Source organism: Oncorhynchus mykiss, chromosome 11 (assembly GCF_013265735.2).
Source record: "Oncorhynchus mykiss isolate Arlee chromosome 11, USDA_OmykA_1.1, whole genome shotgun sequence".
In the NCBI taxonomy this organism is placed as follows: domain Eukaryota; kingdom Metazoa; phylum Chordata; class Actinopteri; order Salmoniformes; family Salmonidae; genus Oncorhynchus; species Oncorhynchus mykiss.
This window is the reverse complement of record NC_048575.1, coordinates 59350164-59372440: the sequence shown is the minus strand read 5'-3', so window position 1 is coordinate 59372440 and position 22277 is coordinate 59350164. Positions and strand designations below refer to the sequence as shown.

General features: G+C 41.7%; 2 protein-coding genes across 18 annotated transcripts in view; both read right to left on the bottom strand.

The window, feature by feature from the left end:
* Positions 1–991: 991 nt before the first annotated feature.
* On the bottom strand, positions 992–8554 carry LOC110536086 (eukaryotic translation initiation factor 4E-binding protein 2). The gene is given in 4 exon segments (XM_021621630.2): positions 992–1792; positions 2059–2250; positions 8174–8285; positions 8287–8554. Coding segments are annotated over 4 exon segments (363 nt in total). The 5' UTR covers positions 8314–8554; the 3' UTR covers positions 992–1760.
* Positions 8555–9025: 471 nt separating this feature from the next.
* LOC110536085 (ankyrin-1) overlaps positions 9026–22277 on the bottom strand; it is a 190857-nt gene continuing 177605 nt past the window's right edge. For 11 of the 17 annotated variants that reach the window (XM_036935935.1, XM_036935936.1, XM_036935937.1 and 8 more), the window contains 4 exons: positions 19305–19388; positions 18548–18691; positions 15952–16062; positions 9026–12917 (listed from right to left, as the gene is read on the bottom strand). In XM_036935935.1, the coding sequence (XP_036791830.1) occupies positions 15991–16062; positions 18548–18691; positions 19305–19388 (300 nt within the window). In that variant the 3' untranslated portion in view covers positions 9026–12917; positions 15952–15990. Of the gene's footprint in view, positions 12918–15951; positions 16063–18547; positions 18692–19304; positions 19389–21311; positions 22063–22277 lie in introns of those variants that run through there. The other 6 variants (XM_036935950.1, XM_036935951.1, XM_036935944.1 and 3 more) reach the window with 6 other exon arrangements.

Here is a 22277-nt window from a genome sequence, read left to right as displayed (position 1 = left end):
TGGTTCCTGCTTGGCAAGTAGGGCATCTGGTTGACACTCCTAGTGGCTAGGCAGAATTAAGTGCTAGATTACAATTTGAAAAACGTCTGCAGGGCCTTGTGGTGTGGTGTGTCATTCTTGCTTTGTTCTGACTGGACCCGATACCCGACTTACTGCTAAATAACTAGTTTGACAGGGTCTCACAGACAGGTAATATCACAGTCGCTTGAAGGCTAAATGTCCCAATTTACATTGGGATTTATCAGAATATGTAAGTACCCATTTAATTTAATTCTCTAAATAACGAAGTCATGAATGTATCACCTCTAAAGCATATAATGGATGTTTAAAAAAAAGACAAACCTACTTTTAAAATAATCATAGGTCTTGTTGTTCAAGTTCTTCCATTTACAGCCAATATGAATCATAGGCTGCGTTTAGACAGGCAGCCCAATTCCGATTTTTTCCCCCACTAAATTGATCTTTTGACCAATCACATCAGATCTTTTCACATTAGACCTGTTCCAGAGCTGATTTGATTGGTCAAAAGACCAATTAGTGAAAAAAGATCAGAAATAAACTGCATTTCTAAAATCAACCATATAGGCCTACAGCTTATAACGTGCATACAGACAGTGTGGCTTTTGGATGAGAGGAAGGACATCATGGTGTGTATTGATTACTGCTTTCCAGGCTGCTGGTTCTGGAATGTTATCAGTTGCAGGAGGGAACTTCCTGAAGAATTCCACAGATGTAACTCCTGCAACACTACAAACACAGGACATTTACCGCTTTGCTTCACAGAAGAATGGAAGCGTGCCAGTGGATGTGTAGCTGCGGTGCCGATAGCTTCTGATGGATGTGAACAGTGACATCAAATTCAAACATTGTAGTGCGTTTTGAGTTCGAGCTAAATTTAACATTGACTAGAGGTAAAATTATCTAATGGCTTCATGTACATTTAAAATGAAACGTTTCAGGAAAAGCTGGAATTGTAATTTAGAACTCATAGTAACGATGTCTTTTATTTTACTGTTACATTATATTACCAGTGGAATAACCATTTGTGGGTCATTCATTTTTTCCTGTCAGATACCAAGGGGTTTTCCTGTAGGGGAACATGTATTGCAGTCAGCAACCCATTTACCATGAGACTAATGACACTTGCCAGATCACAGAGAGTGCCCGAGGGTTTGACAGAAGCTATCCTGTGATTCTGGAATACACATACCCATTCTATTCACACGGGTTACTTTTTAGGAAACAAGTCTACTACCAAATATATGTTCTCTTTGCTTTATTTATTATTCTTTACATACCATGTGAAAATGTATTTATTTTGTCTCAAAACTTAAGGTGACAAAAACATTCCTTTGTATGACTATCTGTAAAAATGTAAAGTTTTTTTGAAGGCAGTATTTGAAGAGAGGTGAAGGGTGGTTAGCCCATGATTAGGATGATTTGAGTGTCAAAATAATTTTAAAGAATGAAAACAATTGTATTGAATCGTTACCTCCACACCACTCCTCTGGGGCAGTCTTTTTCAGTGTTGTTGCTGGGTTCACAAGAGAAAGGCAACAGGCTACCTTTGAGCAGTTTTCACAGTAACAACACCACTGATATTGAAAGTTAACACACAGCAACTAATGGACACATCTGTAAACACAGGGTGACAATATTGTAGCGAGTCTGGACAGGGGATTGGCTGGGCCTCTTCTTTAGCATCATGGTAGTATGTGCAGTTGTTTCACATCCCTCTAGAATGCTCATTTCACCACCAGTTAGATGTCCATTTCAAACTGTGCATCATCCCCTTCACAAACAAAAACACATGTGTTCATTTATTTCCTACTGAACCTATATAATAGCCTATTTGAAGAGTCTGACAGGCAATACTTTCATAAGGGGCAAATATTGAAACCTGAAAATTATCCAAACATTGAGCTTCCAGTAAATCTGAACATTTTCTCTCATTAAATAACATTTTCCATAAAACAAATTGATTTCCTATGTTGTTGGCACAGTAACAGCTGAGATACGAGTAAATTGTTTTCCTGCCTGACTGGATCACGTTCTTACCAGCACTCTTGTCAGCAGGTGCCACGATGTTGTTGTTCAGTGGTTCTCCGTTATGGGCCTTTACATTGGTGATGTGTTTTGAGGGTGGGCTGGTGACCCCTGGAATGTCAGGGAGAGAGTACGGGGGAGTCCTGGCCAGCGGGGAAGTGCGGCACTCCAGCAGGAACTGCCGGTCGTAGATAATTCTTGTACCTAAGGTGAAAGAGGAGGGTAGGGGTAGAAATGTTCCTTAAATAGTGATGCAAATGTTATGGATCAAACAGGAGCACAATCCCTCCATAGCACTCATCCTGTTCCGCAGTCCTATTTGGTTGAACCCTCCCTGCAGTGAAACCTCACACATCATATACTCTTTCATACTTTTCACAACAGGTGTCTGGATATTTTGGAACACTGAGAACGTGTGTGAAGTGAAAGCGCTACATAAATGATAATTAAAAATGTGTGTACTTTTAATAATCTACAAGTGCATAAATCAACATACCACCCCAATGATTTGATATGCATGTGTATGTCTGAAAAAAACTACAACTAATGGCATCAACAAATGAATCAAATGCAGGGATTGCATATAATATATATGGTGCAAAATGGTTCTGTTTGTACTGTCCTCTGTGCTGTACTGTCCACAGGGTAGTCAGTCACTGATATCTGCTCACCAAAGGGTGGTTCAAGGCAAGCTAGCCTACATATAATCGGCCAGCTGCTTTCTGTGCCAGAATTTCCCACGTTACTGATGAGTGGCCTAAAAGGACAAACCTCAGCAAAAAAGGCAGAGGAGTAACCCGTGGGAGCCCTCCGTGCATTACCCCTCCTGTTAACCTTGGACTAATATTAGAGCAAGAAACTGAGCCCTATTCCCTATATATGGGCCCTGGTCAAAAGTTGTGCACTCTATAGGGAATTAGGGGTGGGAATTGCAAGGGACCTCAGGATATGATATTACAATACCTAGGTGCCAATTCCTAATTTATTTCAACCATTTGAGGTCTATGATGTACTAAGTGCCTTATTGAAGAGCGATGTAAAATAATCCACTGGGGCTTGATCCCCTTTTGCTGCAGCTTTCTGCCCCACTTATTGCAGAATCATTAACCTATAGTTTTAACTTGACAATTTATTCTGTGGTTACCCGTAAGATCTGGAAAGGGGCACAAGTCTTCCACCTACACAAAGGCAGAGATCCTTCTGAATTGGATACCTACTGTCCAATTTCCAAGCCATCTTGCCTTGACAAAGTCCCTGGCCAACTCTCAGCCTAGAACGGTTTTAACTTCTCATTCTGTTCTTAATGAGCACCCATCTGGTTTTAGACCTGGACATAGCACTGTTTCAGTGGCTACAATTATCTTAGATGATGTGCTATATTGTTTAGATCATAAAAAAGTCATTGCGCTGACTTATATTTTGACTTGTCAAAGGCGTTTGACACAGTTAACCATTTCTTACTTGTTCAAAGGTTGTCTGAAATAGTTATTGAACCAATTGCAAGTTTCCTATCTAACGGTATCAAAATGTAGTTTCTTCAATATTACGAAAGGTGTGCCACATGGGTTGATTTTGGGCCCTGCTCTCTTCGCTATTTATATAAATAATATTTGTCTGTTAAAACCTGTAACATTCATCTCTACACGGATCATACAGTTATTTACCCCCGTGACCTCAGTACAGCAGGCCATTCATGACCTTCAACTTTGTTGACTCAATTCAAAAATTGCTTACTGATTTTAAACTAGTGCTAAATGCTAATAAAACCAAATGTATTTTGCTCTCTCCGTCTCATAATATTGACCGTGAGGACCTGCATATTTGCACATTAAAGGGAGCCTAAATTGAGCAAGTTCCCCAATCAAAATAAGCTCTTAATACACACATTGAAAAACTGACAACAAAAAAAAGAGAAATAAGATTGGTTTCTTTTCTAGTAATAAATCCTGCCTCACTTTGGAAAGTAGGAGGAAGATTGCTTGAGCAACGCTTCTCCCAGTACTTGATTATGGTGATATAGTCTACATACATGTGGCAGCCTGTTTTAAAACCTCTAGACTCAGTCTATCACTCAGCACTGTGTTTTATCACTGGGGACAATTTTCATACACATCACTGCATTTTGTATAGTTCTGTTGGCTGGGAGTCTGACTACCAGAAGGGCTCACCATTGCCTACTTTTTGTATTTAAAAGGGTTCTTCAGAATCCCCAACTACCTCGGCTCACGTATTAATTGGAGATCCAGCAACTTTCAGCCCCGCTCTCTGGACTGTCTGGTTCTGGAGGACCCATGGGTCTCCACTGAGCTGGGGACTTGACTCGCTGGTCTCCATTGGACAGTTTAGAGCCATTTTGAGGGAGATAGTATGTGATAGTTGTGTTTGTTTTGATTAATCTTGTTGTATTGAATTGTGGATTCATGTTCACAAGGCTTCCTTGAGAATGAGACCCTGGTCTCAATGGTGATCCATGTCTAAATAAAAGTAAAACAAATTAACACACACACACACACACACACACACACACACACACACACACACACACACAATAAAATCACAGTATAGTGATTCTCACAATTCTATATGTAATTCTATACTGTGATTTTATTGCGATTTGATGTTCCAAACAAATTGCTCACCATATGTCTGCTGCAGAGGGACAAGAGAGAGACATGGGAAAACAAGTGTTTATCAGTCATGGAAATAAAAGTTCTGAAAACAAATTGTCTCCCTATTTGGATAACAAGCTTTGAAGGAAAAATACTGTGGTTTTGGTGCAGGTACAGCCAACTAGCGCAGGTACAGCCAACTATAGCTCAAAAAATAATATTGCGGTATTGTCAAAACGATACATTGTCAAAAATAATATCCCAAAAATGTAACTGTATTTATTTTTTGAGCTAGTTGGCTGTACCTGCGCTAGTTGGCTGTACCTGCGCTAGTTGGCTGTACCTGCGCTATTATTCAGGAAATTAGTAGGAACATTTTTATCCCTCATATCTTGCTTGTTATTGCATATTTTACATATCATTCAATGCATTTAAGTTCTAGGAAACTCTATGTGTCTCATTTGTTAATGGCATCTTGTGACAGAGGGTTCAAAACAGCTGCTGCTGAAAGATAAGAAACTGCAACATGATCTGGCAGGTTCTGCTAGTGCATTAATCATCTCTGAATCAGTGTTGAACGCCACCAACAACACTTCAGCTGTGACCAAGTGAAGAGGGAGGAAGTGAAAGGCCTTGTGTGGAATCATTTAGTGCTTTCCTGGATCCTTGAATCGTCCCTAACCTAAACCATAGCCGTTTGAAAATGTCAATTTCAATAGGGTTACATCAGAGTTGGGATGTCAAGAGGATTCTGTTTAGACTTGTCCGTGTGGAAACGCTTTAAAAAGCATGACAGGCAACAGTGTCCTAGCCTACATATTCATAACTAAATTTACAATGGCATGCAATCCATGCATTAATCATGCAACAAATATGTTCTCTGGGACTACTTAAAATGTCAGATACTTTTACTTTGCAATGCACTCTAGTCTCTACCTGCTTGCTATACCTGCTTCACACGATATGAAATAACTCATGTCAGTTGTTGCACAAATGTAACCACACATGCATGTGCATATAATGCATCCTATGAACACAACAAGTGGGGTGGCAGGTAAGCCTAGTGGTTAGAGCGTTGGGCCAGTAACCGAAAGGTTGCTGGATCGAATCCCAAGCTGACAAGGTAAAAATCAATTGTTCTGCCCCTAAACAAGGCAGTGAACCCACTGTTCCCAGTAGGCTTTCATTGTAAATAAGAATTTGTTCTTGCCTGACTTGCCTATGTAAAAAAAAAGATTTAAAAAAGTTGATGTTGGTATGTCGCAGCTCTCTTGGGCATTTACTGTTTTCTATTTGTACTAATGCCATAGCCTTAAGTAAAGCCTGTGTCAATGTATGCGAATGATTCAACATTATACACGCCAGAAAACGCAGATAATGAAATAATTGCAACCCTAAACAAAGAGTTGTTCCGTTTTAGAATGGGTGACTAGTCCTAAACATCTCTCAAACTAAAACCATTGTATTTGATGCAAAGCATTCCTTAAGTTATAGACAGACCTCAGCTGAATCTGATAATGAATAATGTGGCTGTTGATCAAGATGATTAGACTAAACTACTTGGTGTTACCATAGATTGTAAACTGTCTTGGTTAAAGCATAATGGTTCAATTACAACTCAATGGTTGTAAAGATGGAGAGAAGTCTGTCCGTGATAAAGAGATGCAGGCTCTAGTTCTATGTTATCTTTATTATTGCCCAGTCATATGGTCAGGTGCTGCAAAGAACGACCTAAGAAAGCTGCAGCTGGTCCAGAACAGAGCAGCCAGTCTTGCTCTTCACTGTAATCAGAGGGATACTTTCCAATGTGTGTTTTACGAGAGCTTATTGTCAATCAAAATACCCAAGTATTTTTACTCAATTTAGGCTCTCTTTAATGTGCAAATATGCAGGTTCTCACGGTCAATATTACAAGACCGAGAGAACAAAATACTTTTGGTTTTATTAGCATTTAGCACTACTATGCATTACAGCCTCTCTTGGTTATAAGTTGAGGAGAGTGACTGCATCGCTTCTTGTTTTTATAGGAAACATTAATATGAAAATTCCCCCCAAAATTAACTTTCTCCACTAGGGGTCTTTTCACAGCCCCCAGGTCCAGAACAAATTCAGGTAAAGTACTTTTTAGAGCCATGATTGCATGGAACTCCCTTCCATCTCAGACAGCCCAAGTGAACACCAAAAATTGTTTAAAAAAAACTAATAAAGTAACACCTCTCCCCTATCTGACTTCATTACACTTGTATGTAAATGTTAACTGGTTATGTATGTAGTGTTCGGTCAACACATGATATATTTTTAAACGTATGCATCTCTGTTCTTGTCTATTATTGTTCTGTATTGTTATGTTATATGTGGACCCAAGGAAGAATTGCTGTGGCTTTTGCAACAGCTAATGGGGATCCTAATAAAAGCCCCAAATCCTTGAACGGATTAAATGTTGCAGACGCCTGTCATAAAACAGAATATGAATTGAACCTACATAGTGCACACTTAAACTCTGATCTAGGAAAAAGCTGACAAGTCCATGTTGTCAATTAGGTCTAATTTGCGGTAATCATTATAGGTAATCATACCCATTTCCCTGCCCTGTCTGTTTTCATTTAACTCAATTAAAAAAAGGAAAACCTGTGATTTCCATTGCATAATCACTTCGGTAATTTGCTGGGAAGGCAGGTAGCCTAGTGTTTAGAGAGTTGGACTAGTAACCAAAAGGTTGCAAGATCGAATCCCCGAGCTGACAAGGTAAAAATCAGTTGTTCTGCCACTAAACAATGCAGTTTTCTGTTCCCAGTAGGCTGTCATTGTAATAATTTGTTCTTAACTGGACTTGCCTAGTTAAATAAAGGTTTAACAAAACAATCAATCTATTGTTGCCATGCTATAAACCAGGGGTTGAAATAAGCAACGCTTGACGATGAGTTGGTTATTTGAATCATATGCCTAGTGCTAGGGGCGGAGTTTGGGAAACCCTGCTGTAACTACTACCAAACTAACATTTGTGTAGCTAAATAATTAAGCCAAGTGACGATCTCTCGTAGCTATGTTGCAGTTGTCTATAAGTTACCACTACTTCCAGTTATTAGCCGAGACAGCTGATTGAAGCAAGATTCCTACTGATATCAAGTCACACCAGCTGGTACATGATGATGGTGGTGGTACAAATTAAACAACGTAAAGTTACACTATATACGAAAAGTGACACTATATACGCTTTATAGTTAACAAGCGGATGCAAACAATGGCACGCTATCAGAAACAAAACAAAGTCACTAAGACATGAGCATGTTGCAGGCTGAAGTTAATGCCTTTGTCAGTGTACAATACTGCACCGCAAACATTATGCTAGAGAAATTTGACTGCTAGCCTTGTCCTTTATCTAGAGATTTGACAACCCATCGAGGTTGTGTTCGGGGCACCTGCATAGCTCGAACGCATAGTAATTAGGCTAGCAATCTAATAATTTCCCGTTGAGTTACATATGGCATAACACACATATAAAGGCTAGCTACTGTTACCTCCAGGAGTTATGGTGAACGGAGTTCCTCCGGGAGTTGTGGAGTAGTCGTGGGGCATGTGCGCCGCGTCGTTTATAGTCACCCATCTGGTCGGAATGGACTTGCTAGTTAGTAGTGGTTTCCTGACAGACCGAAGACATTTTCCAAACACAGGGCCGTTTTCTAATATCTACAAATTAAACAACGTAAAGATCCTGGACATTCAACTTTTGTTGTGGGTCAATAGCAAACTAGCTACTTTTCATAAAATAATAAGTACAAATAATGTTAACTAGTCACACATTCCAACACGCAAACCTATAGCAGAGGCCAGGTTCTTTATTTATTAAAGGACTTTCGCACACGTTCTTCCAAACTCACCCTCAGCACGCACTCATTGATATTATATCGCCCCCCACTGTTGGATGGTGTTGCTTCTTAGACACAGTATATCGACAAATGTCCAAATTGGAAAATAGCAAGTGAGCCAAACTGATTTAGGCATCAATCAATGCGGTGTAATAATATGATACTGTTAATCAATGTGTCTGTGTTCTTGAAAATGTTAGAAACATTATAGTCATATGATGACGGATGCAATGCATGGCTTTTGAGTAAAGGTGACATAATGCTCCAGGACTTTCATAATACAACTTTCATAATAATACAACCAATTTCTCATTGCCAGATCGGCTCCCTACCATTATGTCATCCTTCTGTGAAAGAATACCCCAACTGTGAAAACTTTAGAGCCATTGAAAAAAAAACAAGCTATAGGCCTCTGGCCATCAGGTGAACTGTATTAATATTGTTCACATACATTCAACAGGTAAAATAATACTAATCTCATACAAACTCACACACACACAAACACAGGGACATTTCGTTTCTTTATTAATTTTGTAAATGATTTGAGCTGGTGTACAGGGTAGATTATCTATAGATGTCATCGGATTCCATTTGATTAAAAGGATTGTACATTTATATACGTTTTCCATATTTGACCTCTTCATAACAATAAAAAAAGCAAACAAAACAAGTTAAAATACCCACAAGACCCCTATTTTTTCCCAGGTTTCAGGCATTACCCATAACTCAACAGTCTCTTGGTAGCTATGATGCCAAAAGTACATCCATAACATTACTATAATCCTGTTGACAAGGGTGCATAGCATTCTAAGTAAATATATATTTTCATATATTATATATATATTCATTTATATTAAAAACATTTTCTGTGCATGTGCGCAGTTGCATTCCTAAGTATTGAGTAATATGCTATTGCGTTAATAATGTCTTCAATACATTCTAAAGGAGTATATGTGTTCTCTAGTTTTTGCAACAGTTAATATTTTTTTGCATGAACTTGGTTTATGTCGTCACCTCCATAGTCCTTCAGTTCATGATATTTTCACTATAACTTTGAATAAGTCTAAAGTCCTATCCACTCCTCCCTCTCATTGACTCCTCCGCTCAACCTGTCACTGTGTGGAAGGAAGCCTTAGAACTGGCTCAATCTCTTTTTGGTTATAGGGAGCAGGGATGGAATGGGGGTGGGCGGTGTTGAGGAAAAATGCTTGCCATCTAAAAAAAACCTAGCAAATGAAGTCCCCATGTATTCTCAGAGAGTTGTCTAACGCTCTTCTCCCATAGATCCACATAGCCCAGTCTGCTTTCCCTGCCCCCCCCCCCCGGCAGAGGGAGGGATAGTTAATGATAAAATGTCTCAATACAAAATCCTGAGCTGAAGATCTGTTCTCTTTCTCTTGCTCATTCTCTTGTTCTGATCATGCATGGATGGGTATTGACTTATGAATATGTATGCATATATAAGAGTGTTCAGTTTTATACAGTTTCTTTGATAAACAACAGATCCTGAGTTCTGTAGATAGACTCAAACAGCCTGACATCTAGCCTTCCTACTCAACTAACATCTACAGAGCAACACCTTACATTCATTATCTGTGGCTACAGAGGCGGATAAAGCATGGACCTGGACTGGAGATTCATTTACATGTATAGGTATTATTATTATTGCAGAGTGTTGATTCATATACTCGCTGGAGTGTTTGTGACACATTTTCCTTCGATATGAGAAATGTAATGTATTAGATCAGTTACGGTACAGTGCCAAGATGATCTATACATCTAATATGATGTAGGATGGTATAATGTACTGAGGTAACATTACTGTGACCATGTTTTGTATGAATAAGGTTAGGGACTGGAGAGCCTGTGTTATGTCCACCAGTAGTGTCATATCACTTTCACACCCATGCCGATTTACCTCCTTCAACCCTGCACTGTCATTTGTCGAAACTAAATGCTGTTGTACTGTGTCAGTCTCAATTGTACTTACAATCAGAGGACTCATCACATGCACTCACGCACACAACATTCAAATGTTTCCTTAAAGTAAAATATGAATGTCATTAAGGCTTAAATCAACAATGAGTGGACACTTTTAGCTGTTTTTCAGTGTTGCTACATTCCCTTGATGAGTTTGAAAATGAGACATTTGACAGCTTGCATAAAACTCAGGGAATGGCTGGTATGAAATTAGATTCCTTGCCCCCCCAACCTTCAAACACACACAATCACACACAAAAAAATAAACACTGTTGGGACTGGGAGAAAAACATTTGGATTAAGAGAACTCTCCAACAACCCATAACCATTTACTCAGTCCACTAACATGTCTCCTTGGTCTACTTTACACAACCAAAACTCTTTCTGTTCCATTCAGGTCAAGTGGATAGCAAGTGGGTTACTCGGGTTCTGGCATAGCTCCTGATCAGACAGTACATCTAAAGTCAAAGTAGTGAGTGATCAAGGGGATCATAGTGCACACACACACACACACACACACACACAAAGACCTACTCCTTCAACCAAAGTTATTGATTTCCTTTAAACAAACATCCAACAATACATTTCTGATGGGAAACAGGGTAGGGTTGTACAGACATGAAGAGAGGGGTGAGAGGACAGGAGCAAGGTTTGGGGTGGGTTTGTGTGGGCTCACAGTTGTGGGGTCAATATTACAGTTTTTTATCACAGTGATTGGTGGCTGGCTGTCTTCGCTACACTTCTGAGAGTTGCCAACAATACAAACAACACTTACAATCCCAACACTTACAAATCTCAGTAGCTACGTTCCTCTCTCTGGCTGACTCTCACCTGTAACCAGCTTAACCAAAGCTACATTATTGCCTATGGTGGTCAAGTAACTCATTTACCCTTATCGAATGATGGGTAGGTGCTGAGATGATCTGTAAACTCTTTCTTGGATATATCCTGTGATATCAGACAGAAACACTGTCGCTGTTGGACAGACACAACAGAGGGGAGATGCTACATTAATTATTATGAAACCCTGACCCCTGCTGGTAGAGGACAGGACTACTACATCCACATCGATAGGGACAGGACAGGACTGCTACATCCACATTGAGAGGGACGGGGGAGTGCAGGGAGAGGTGTAGGGAGGATGGGGTGTATAGATGCCTGAAGTGGGCTGCATACAGGAGATGGTGGTGACAGGATCCACCAGACAAACTAGACTATAGCTGTACACATACTGTAGGGTAGGGGAAAGGCCTGTTCAAAGTCCTAATAATCGCACCAGCATTTACTCCAATAACTTTCACCTTGGAAACACACAAACCACTCTGGGGTAGGTTGGTTATGGGGTTGGGGATGCAAGTCAACACAGAAACTCCTCTTCCTAAAACACAAAGAACTATGAAATGTTTCTGAAGCCAATAATGCCCTGTAGGTGAGATGAAGGGAGCAAAGGGAGGGAGCACATGAAAATCACAAAATAACAAATAACCAGACAAACAAAAACTGACAGATAAAACAGGCAGAATGACACAAAGATTGTTTTGTTTGTTCTTATGTCCACACAGATCAAGATATATAGAATATGCACATAGAGTTAACCAAACAAGAAAACCAGGACAGATCTGAAACAGCAGCATCATCATCAGCATCGCATAAGGTTTTTGTGACATAAAACACACGTAACACTCAGTCACGTATCATTTAAGTGCATATAGTATGTACAACACCAAAATCCTAAGTGTAGGCTACTGGAGTGGGACAGTGGGACATAAGGCTGAAACTAGCCTGTGGTGATGTTTGTTTGTTTGCTAGAAGAGTTTGATTAGTGTGACAGGGAGAGGGGAGCAAACCTTTGCCTAGAGATAATTCAGAGTATTTAACAGACTCCCTTTTCAGAAGTTTCACAAACAAACACTGCCCTTTTTCTTCAGGAAAGGGATGTATGACATATTCACCTTTCCCTACACCTCATCATGACCTCCCATCCCACATGGGAGTGGTCCCCCCCCCTCCCATAACCCCTAGTACTGTAGTTAAAGACAGGCCATGCGCCAGCAGTCATTCATGCTGATACATATAACAGGAAGCACATTTTGGTTGCTAGTTTTTTTGTTGTCTCTGTTTGGTTTTTGTTTTATACGAAATCATGCTTCTAGCCTAGTAGTTAATGTTTTTTTTTATTGTTTCTTAAAAAAAAAAAAAGTACGAAAACTACAAGTAAATCCATTTCCTTCTCCGGTGCGTGCTGATCATCGGCGTAGCCGTTGTGGTTGTCGTTATTATGAAGTTGGTGTTTTGTCATTCAGATCTCTCTTCTTTTATCTCCATTATTACACTCCTCTTCATGTGCACTCTTCCCCCTGTCTCCTGCTGCCGGTCATGTGTCTAAGTAGGGTTGTTTTGGTGTGGGGTTCAACTCCTGGAGGGAAAGAGAAACAAAGGTTCATATGGCTCAAGGACAAGCTTCCCATCAGTGTGAGGAGAATCAGACCAAACAGTTATGTTTTTTTCGGTATGCAGTTTTCTCTACTGTTTGTAGAACCATCTGCAACTGGACATTTGTAATATAACTGTTTTCTGTAATCAAGAACAAAGAGAGTATCGGCAATACCGGGTTAGCTAAAATCTATGGCGGCGTTTGTGGTTGGAAGCATTCACATATTAGGGTTTCTAACAGTAGCTAGGTCGGAGCTTGTCAGAGCTTGCATAAAGAGGCAATTTACCCCAACCTTCCTTTCAAGCTTGGAAATAGGGGACTCCGGACACCAGAGTCATATATACAATGCCTTCAGCAAGTATTCATACCCCTTGACTTATTATTTTCTCACTTAATACCCAATAATGTTAAAGTGTAAACATGTTCTTAGAAATTTTGTGCAAATGTATTGAAAATGAAATACAGAAATATCTAATTTACATACTGTATATATTCACACATTTTTATTCAATACAATTTTAGAATCACTTTTGGCAGCGATTACAGCTGTGAGTCTTTCTGGGTAAGTCTCTAAGAGCTTTGCACACCTGGATTATACAATATTTGCCCATTATTCTTTTCAAAATTATTCAAGCTCCATCAAATTGGTTGTTGATCATTGCTAGACAACCATTTAAATCTTGCCATAGATTTTCAAGACGATTTTAATTCAAAACTGTAACTTGACCACTCAGGAACATACACTGTCTTCTTGGTAAGCAACTCCATTGTAGATTTGGCCTTGTGTTTTAGGTTATTGTCTTGCTGAAAGATTCATTAATCTCCCAGTGTCTGGTGGAAAGCAGACTGAACCAGGTTTTCCTCCAGGATTGTGCCTGTGTTTAGCGCCATTCCATTTATTTTTATCCTGAAAACCTCCCCAGTCCTTAGCGATCACAAGCATACCCATAACATGATGCAACCACCGCTATACTTGGAAATATGGAGAGTGGCACTTAGTAACGTGCTGCATTGGATTTGCAGCAAACATAACACTTTTTGTTTTGTTGAGTGCAAAAAGTGAATTGCTTTGCCACATTTTTAGCAGTATTATTTTAGTGCCTTGTTGCAAACAGGATGCATGTTTTGGAATAGTTGTATTATGTACAGGCTTCATTCTTTTCACTCTGTCAATTAGGTTAGTATTGTGGAGTAACTACAATGTTGTTGATCCATCCTCAGTTTTCTCCTATCACAGCCATGAAACTCTGTAACTGTTTTAAAGTCACTATTGGCCTCATAGTGAAATCCCTGAGTGGTTTCCTTCCTCTCTGGCAACTGAGTTAGGAAGGACGTCTGTAACTTTGTTGTGACTGGGTGTATTGATACACCATTCAAAGTGTAATTAAAATTACTCATGCTCAAAGGGGTTTTCAATGTCTAATTATTTTTAATTTTTTACCCATCTACCAATCGGTGCCCTACTTTGCGTGGCATTGGAAAACCTCCCTGGTCTTTGTGGTTGAATCTGTTTTTCACTGCTCGACTGAGAGACCTTACAGATAATTATGTGTGGGGTACAGAGATGTTAAACACTATTATTGCACACGGAGTGAGTCCATGAAACTTATTTTGTGACTTGTTAAGCACATTTTTACTTCTGAACTGATTTAGACTTGGCATAACAAAGGGGTTGAATACTTATTGACATTTCAGCTTTTCATTTTTAATTGATTAAAATAAACAATTTGAAAAACAGAATTCCACATTGACATTATGGGGTATTGTGTGTAGACCAGTGATAAAATCTCAATGTAATCCATTTTAAATTCAGGCTGTAACACAACAAAATGTGGAAGGCACCGTATCTATGGCTATAGGGGGCTCTATTTCTCCTGCTTTATGAGAGTGTTGTGCATTGTAAGTCAAGTATGTGATTAGTCTGTTTATAATGTATGTTTTTCTGTCTTACTGACCAAAGTGAAACTTAGTGTAGTAGGTGACATTTAATAGTGTGCCGTCTCTGGTCGGAAATGTCAGCAATCGGAGGAAAGCTACTGCATTCCTCAGAGTGCAAATTCATGGGACATGTTTCTCGTCTGGGTGACACACACGCATGCACAAAGCAAGTCAAGCTTTTACACACATATTCACACACCCATAAACACAGGTGCTCCAGATTGTTTTCATTTGAAAGAACAACTAGCCTGTCAACTTTGACCTTTGAAAACATTCTGGATCCCCAGCACCCTTTGCCATTCTAGAACTACATGCCATGCCATCTGTAATAGGCACAACAGTCAGCGCTAACATAAACATAGGGAGAAAAATACTGCATGTAGCTAGGCCTACTGTATTTTTCTTATCAAATCCAGTCAGACATGTACTCTATTAGTACTACACCCCCACACACTGACACACATTGAACTGACCTTCACACCCTGCTGAATACCCACTCTAACACAGTCTACACACACTGAGCACAAATTCAGCTGTAGTTTAGTCTCTCCGAAGACATTAGGACAACAAATGTGCTGTACATCCATGATCCAACTGTATATGACACACCGATACTCATCTACAACAAAACTCTACACACTAATATAATATCTTATAAAGTTCTATGTTACTTTCTGATATAATTTTTGGAAGTGCTGTAGACAGGGGGAGATGGGCAATTAAGAGACAAAGGGAGGAAAGTTCAAGGCCATAGGCGGGAAAGGCTGAGTCGGGACTTGTACCTACGTTGCCTGCACAGATCTATAGTCAACATTAAATGTGAATCTACTAAATGGATACCACACCACAGTCATACTGTAATATAATAATGCACAGTAGTGGCATCGAATGCAAATGATACCGTATTAGTTCAAAGCTAATCCACATCAAATGTCACTCCCCACTGCAGTACTAAAATTAATACTGAATTACTGTAACAACATTATCAGGTCTATTTAATCCAGACAGAGAGGCAGGATTAACTGGAGGAGCCCTATCCCAGGTGAGAGGGGTCTCATTGGGTCAGTCGGTCCCGTACCTGCGGGGACGCGTCACTCTGCCACTCTGTCTGCATGCCTCACTGCTTTACTCTCCGAAGACTGGCACATTTCACTATCTGAGCACCCTTCTTCACATCCACAATATCCGGCTACATCGGGGGGGAGAGACAGGGGCGGAGGAGAGAAGGATAGGAGCGGGCCAGAGAAGGGGTGGAGAGGCGGAGGAGAGGAAGATGGGAAGAGGAGGGACAGAGACAGATGGAAAAGAGGATGAAAGTAGGATGGAAAGGTGGAAGTTAAAGTTAGGAGGAATTAGTGGGAGAACAAAAAGGAGAGGAACGAGAGGGAATCAGGAGATAGGGAAAGATAGAGGAGGGAGAGATAGAGGAGGGAATCAGGACATAGGGAGAGAGAGGAGGGAATCAGAGGAGGGGAATCAGGACATAGGGAGAGATAGAGGAGGGAATCAGGACATAGGGAGAGATAGGAGGGAATCAGGACATAGGGAGAGAGAGGGAATAGTGGGACAGTGTGTGAGAAGGGAAACAGGAGGTGGTGAAGAGGTGTATGAAGAGACGATGGAGAGGAGAAGAGGTTAAAAGTGAAAATTGAGGTAAGGAGCAAAGAGAGAGAGTTGAAGACAACAAAAGGAGAGGAATGGAGAGAATTCAATGATGGAAAGACAGCCAAGCCAAGAGAGTTGGGGTGGGGGTTCGGAAAGACAGACAGGAAAAGAGAAAAGGGAGAAGCATCAGAAACATTGACATGGAATAGAGAGTACTGCAGGTTGGAGTGATACAGTGATACAGCACACAGTCAGTTAATGGACCAGAGTCTTTGAATGGATGGAGGTAGAGAAGACAGATAGACAGTCAGTCAATGTGGGTTACTGAGGGGGGAAGAATGGACCTCATTACATTAGCACAGCAATAGAAACCAACCAACACCCAGCCATTCATATCAACTGGAGAGAAAGAGACATTTATCTATGTACTGACTGGAGACACAAAGCAGATATCCATGACTGCTGTTAGGAAACCTGGAAGTATTCGTTTGTTGTTTCAGCCAATGCAGAGAGACAGTGCAAGCTATTAGAGCAAGATAAAGTTGTGGATTATTTGGTTGGTCCTACATGCAGGTCAGGACATGATGGGGAAATTAAGCACGGATGAGTGAGGCTTGCAAGGTGGATGGATAGTACACTACATCAAGGGGAAGCCAAGAGGATAGTACACTACAGCAAGGGGAAGCCAAGAGGCTAGTACACTAAAGCAAGGAGAATCCAAGAGGATAGTACACTACAGCAAGGGGAAGCCAAGAGGCTAGTACACTACAGCAAGGGGAAGCCAAGAGGCTAGTACACTACAGCAAGGGGAAGCCAAGAGGATAGTACACTACATCAAGGGGAAGCCAAGAGGATAGTACACTACAGCAAGGGGAAGCCAAGAGGCTAGTACACTACAGCAAGGGGAAGCCAAGAGGATAGTACACTACAGCAAGGGGAAGCCAAGAGGCTAGTACACTACAGCAAGGGGAAGCCAAGAGGATAGTACACTACATCAAGGGGAAGCCAAGAGGATAGTACACTACATCAAGGGGAAGCCAAGAGGATAGTACACTACAGCAAGGGGAAGCCAAGAGGATAGTACACTACAGCAAGGGGAAGCCAAGAGGATAGTACACTACAGCAAGGGGAAGCCAAGAGGATAGTACACTACAGCAAGGGGAAGCCAAGAGGATAGTACACTACAGCAAGGGGAAGCCTAGAGGATAGTACACTACAGCAAGGGGAAGCCAAGAGGATAGTACACTACAGCAAGGGGAAGCCAAGAGGATAGTACACTACAGCAAGGGGAAGCCAAGAGGATAGTACACTACAGCAAGGGGAAGCCTAGAGGATAGTACACTACAGCAAGGGGAAGCCTAGAGGATAGTACACTACAGCAAGGGGAAGCCAAGAGGATAGTACACTACAGCAAGGGGAAGCCAAGAGGATAGTACACTACAGCAAGGGGAAGCCAAGAGGATAGTACACTACAGCAAGGGGAAGCCTAGAGGATAGTACACTACAGCAAGGGGAAGCCAAGAGGCTAGTACACTACAGCAAGGGGAAGCCAAGAGGATAGTACACTACAGCAAGGGGAAGCCAAGAGGATAGTACACTACAGCAAGGGGAAGCCAAGAGGATAGTACACTACAGCAAGGGGAAGCCAAGAGGCTAGTACACTACAGCAAGCAATCTTTTTTTCTTCCATTTGTTTGTCGCTAAGGGGGTTGGGGATTGATAACACAGGTTGATCTAAATTACAAACACACATACTTCATTCACACACCATAGGCCATGCAGGTTTAGCCCACTATGGTCTAGTTTGGACTAGCAGAGGAATCTATATATCCCAGCACAGTAAAGAGTTCCTAGTTCCCAGCTACACCCTAGTCATCTTCCGTAGTGGTTGATTGCTACATTGAGTCCCTATATACATTCAAGGCAGTATACATGGGTCCCTTTAGTTTGAGTCCACTTTGTGAACCAATGCTCTTCCTATGTCAGATGACTGTGTTTGTTTAGAGTCTCAGCCCCTCGTACAGTAGCCCAGGTGAGTGTAGCCTGGCTGATGCAGGTCAGTGGCCCACCTTGCTGCTCAGGACGGCGTAGTTCATGAACTGCTCCGCTTCAGCCTCCAGCTCATCCTGCAGAGAGCCATCCACGCCCACTAAACGCTCCTGACACCCCTCATCACCTGAGCCCTTCCCCCTGCGCACCACTTTCCTCACAATCTACGCCACACACACACACACACACACACACACACACACACACACACACACACACACACACACACACACACACACACACACACACACACACACACACACACACACACACACACACACACACACACACACCAGGGGAGGGATAGAGAGCAGGATGATAGAGGGTGGTGGGAAAGACAGGTAAAGAGAGAGAGAGAATGAGAGAAATGCAGGGAAGGAAGGAAAGATTGAATGAGGTTGAACATACACGTAAACTCACTATATTGAGTTCTCTGTGTACCTCTCACTCACAGTAAAGGACCTTAATGTTCATTACAAAACATTGTCCTGGTTATATGTATCATCCTCCTTATGGCTGTGACCCACAACCTTTCATACAGTAACTACACATGACTGTGACATGTCATTTTCCCATGACACGATTACAGAATCATGACATGGGAATAAGTCAAGGCATGATGATGAATGTGATGGTTCTTGATTATCAATGTGATAATCATTTCTATGAGGATGAGTGTAGTGAGTTTAACATGAATAGTAACAGGGGGGAACTGGTAGATAAGCCACAGCGCAGGGCTGTAGAGTAGAGAGAGGCATGCTGGGATAGATATCTGACCTTCTTGGTGACAATGTTTCCGTGCTCGTCTGTGAACTGCTCCTCGCTCACTTGTTCCCCTGGGAGATCCTTGGCCTCATCACCCTACGGGACAGACAACATGTACTGAACATCACAAAACAATACTGTCATACTGTAGTACACATGGTATATTGTACTACATCACACACCTGCTCATAGATTCATGGCAAATGAATCAACAGCACACACTTACACAGTAAGGAGTCTGACTCAGAGAGAAAACCAAGAGTCAAACAGAACGAAAAGTTTCCTGGAATCTAGAGCACTTTAAAATAGACCCCCAGAGGGAGAGAGTCTCATCATTTAGCCATTGTCACCAACCCCAACCCCCCGAGACAGAGAGAGAGAGAAACAACAGAGAGATATACAGCAAAGATCAGGGGATCACTAATGGTACTGCTGTGGTGTTAGCACTAATACAATCACAGTGGATGAGGTTCATGATAATGCAGCTATTACTCCCTAATAACATGGGAGGCGCCAGCACAGCTATTTATAATCTTAAAAGGTCCCACAGTTTAACTAGTGAACACAGAGCTAGACAGCTTTTCCCATATGGTTATGGGAAAAGCTGCCCTATCCCCCACAATCCATAGAGGCAGGAATGAATAGAGTTATTAGAGAGGTGTTGAGGAGGAGGAGAATATGATAATGGGGTGGTAGAGGACTACAGTCCTTATTAGGGCCGGGATGATGCCAGTATCGCGATACTCGTTAGTATTGTGACAAGGAAACAAAGCATGAAGTAGATGTAACTTCTTTAGGAAAACAGCCCTAATGTTGGAAACAAACATCATTATGTCATCCAGAGTCACATTTATTTATTTTCCAAGCTTTAGCACACCATTTTTTACATACAGCAGGTTTTTAATGGACCAAAGAGTTTGGTCTGCTTTGTGCTATAATTTTTGCCATGGAAAAAATATTGCGATACTGGTAATGTCACAGTCCTTATTACAGTGAGTTTAGAGACTGAGCTGAGTTCATGTCACGCCCTGACCTTAGAGTATTTTATTCTCTAATTTGGTTAGGTCAAGGTGGGACTATGGTGGGTACTCTAGTTTTTGTATTTCTATGTTGGCCCGGTATGGTTCCCAATCAGAGGCAGCTGTCTATCGTTGTCTCTGATTGGGGATCATATTTAGGCAGCCTTTTCCCACTGTTGTTTTGGGGGGGGGGATCTTGTCTATGTATAGTTGCCTGGGAGCACTACATTAGCTTCACGTTTCGTTTGGCACTTTATTGTTTTTTATATGTTTCACTTCTAATAAAAGATGATGGAACCATACCACTGCACTCTGGTCCGAGTCTTACAACAACGATCGTGACAGCTCATAGGTTTAAACACTCACAGTTAGAACACACAAGTTGAACCATTCACAGCCACAACAGCACGTATAAGGCCTGTATAAGTGGGTCTCAACTGTAGGCCTATGGTTTGTTTGAACATCCCTAGTTTTCTTCTTACCTCCCTCTGTCACTATCCCATCTCACCTGGCCAAATATGAACAATACGATCCAGAGAGATGTTCCTTGAAAATACTGCAAAACAAAAGTTGTGCAGACTGCTTCTATCATGTATCCTGTATAATTAAATTCTACAATATAAATGAATGACTGTTTTATTAACACATTCTTTGCTCACTGAACCCATTACAGGGGAGAAATTGCATTGTCAGAAGTTAATGCGGTACACAAACAGAGAGGTATGTCTCTCCACTCGCTCCTAACCAACATTTCCCTCTGTCGCAGCCAAACCTTAAATCACCTCTGAGCTTTACAATTACCTCTGAGCTTCACACACACACACACACACACACACACACACACACACACACACACACACACACACACACACACACACACACACACACACACACACACACAATTTGTTTCCACCACGCTTTCTTTTGATGTTTTTCCATTGCTAGTCAATTCTCTCATCCTTTCCTTCCCCACCCCTCCCCTCCCCTCTCTGTGGGGTACCTTGAGGATGACCCTGCGGCGGACCACACGGGTGGTGACGTTCTCCTCCTCGTCAGCCACACCTTCAGCCTCACCTAGCTCGCGATCCAGCGCAGCGTGGATGTAGGAGAGCACAGAGCGCAGGGAGCCGCTGGCTATATGGATCACATTCTGACAGCTTATCACCAGGAAGGCCAGCAGCACAAAGCTGAAGAGCAGCTCAGTTACCATGGCCCACATCACTGCCCCTCCAAGCTTCTACCTCGGGGCAGAGTGTGTCCAACTAAGCGATCCAGTGGAGCACACTACACACCCACAACACACAAACAAACACAGGCCTGTGTAGGCTCTCGTCGACTCTCCACCGACACTTCTCTCCGTCAGTCTGGAGCAACAGCTGCACCCTCGGGGCCTTCGCTTCTTTCAACAGGGCTGGCGTCGTCTCCTTCTATTTCTCCCTCTGTTTGTGTCCCTTCTTCAGCTCTACTCCACTGGACCCGGTTCCCTCTTTCTCTGGCTCCTTCTCCCTTGCTCTCTGTCTGTCAGCTGGTCAGTAGGAATGGCTGACCCATGCCATCAGATCCAGGCGGCTGCAACCTTGGGAGGCTCCTATTTCCTCTCCCTCTCTTTCGTTCACCCTCTCTCTCTCCCCTCGTCTGTGCTTTCAAAACCAAACCCTCTCACCCTTCACCCCTCTGCTCTCTCTCTCTCCCAGCCATATGATCCGTAGTCTTTAAATACCTCTGGCTGTTCTAGAGAGGTGCTCTGCTCTGTAAGTCTGAGAGGCTGAGTGGCTGAGAGGGAAGAACACTGAGACACTTGCACCCCGACCTTCAGGCCTCCCTCAGGAACTCAAACTATTCTCCCTCTGGTACACACAACTTACATTATTACTTCTCATGGCATGTAGGTATGTATTCCACCACACATACATACATTATTATTCTGTAATGGTTTGGGATCAATTTCACTTACACAGTACAGTAA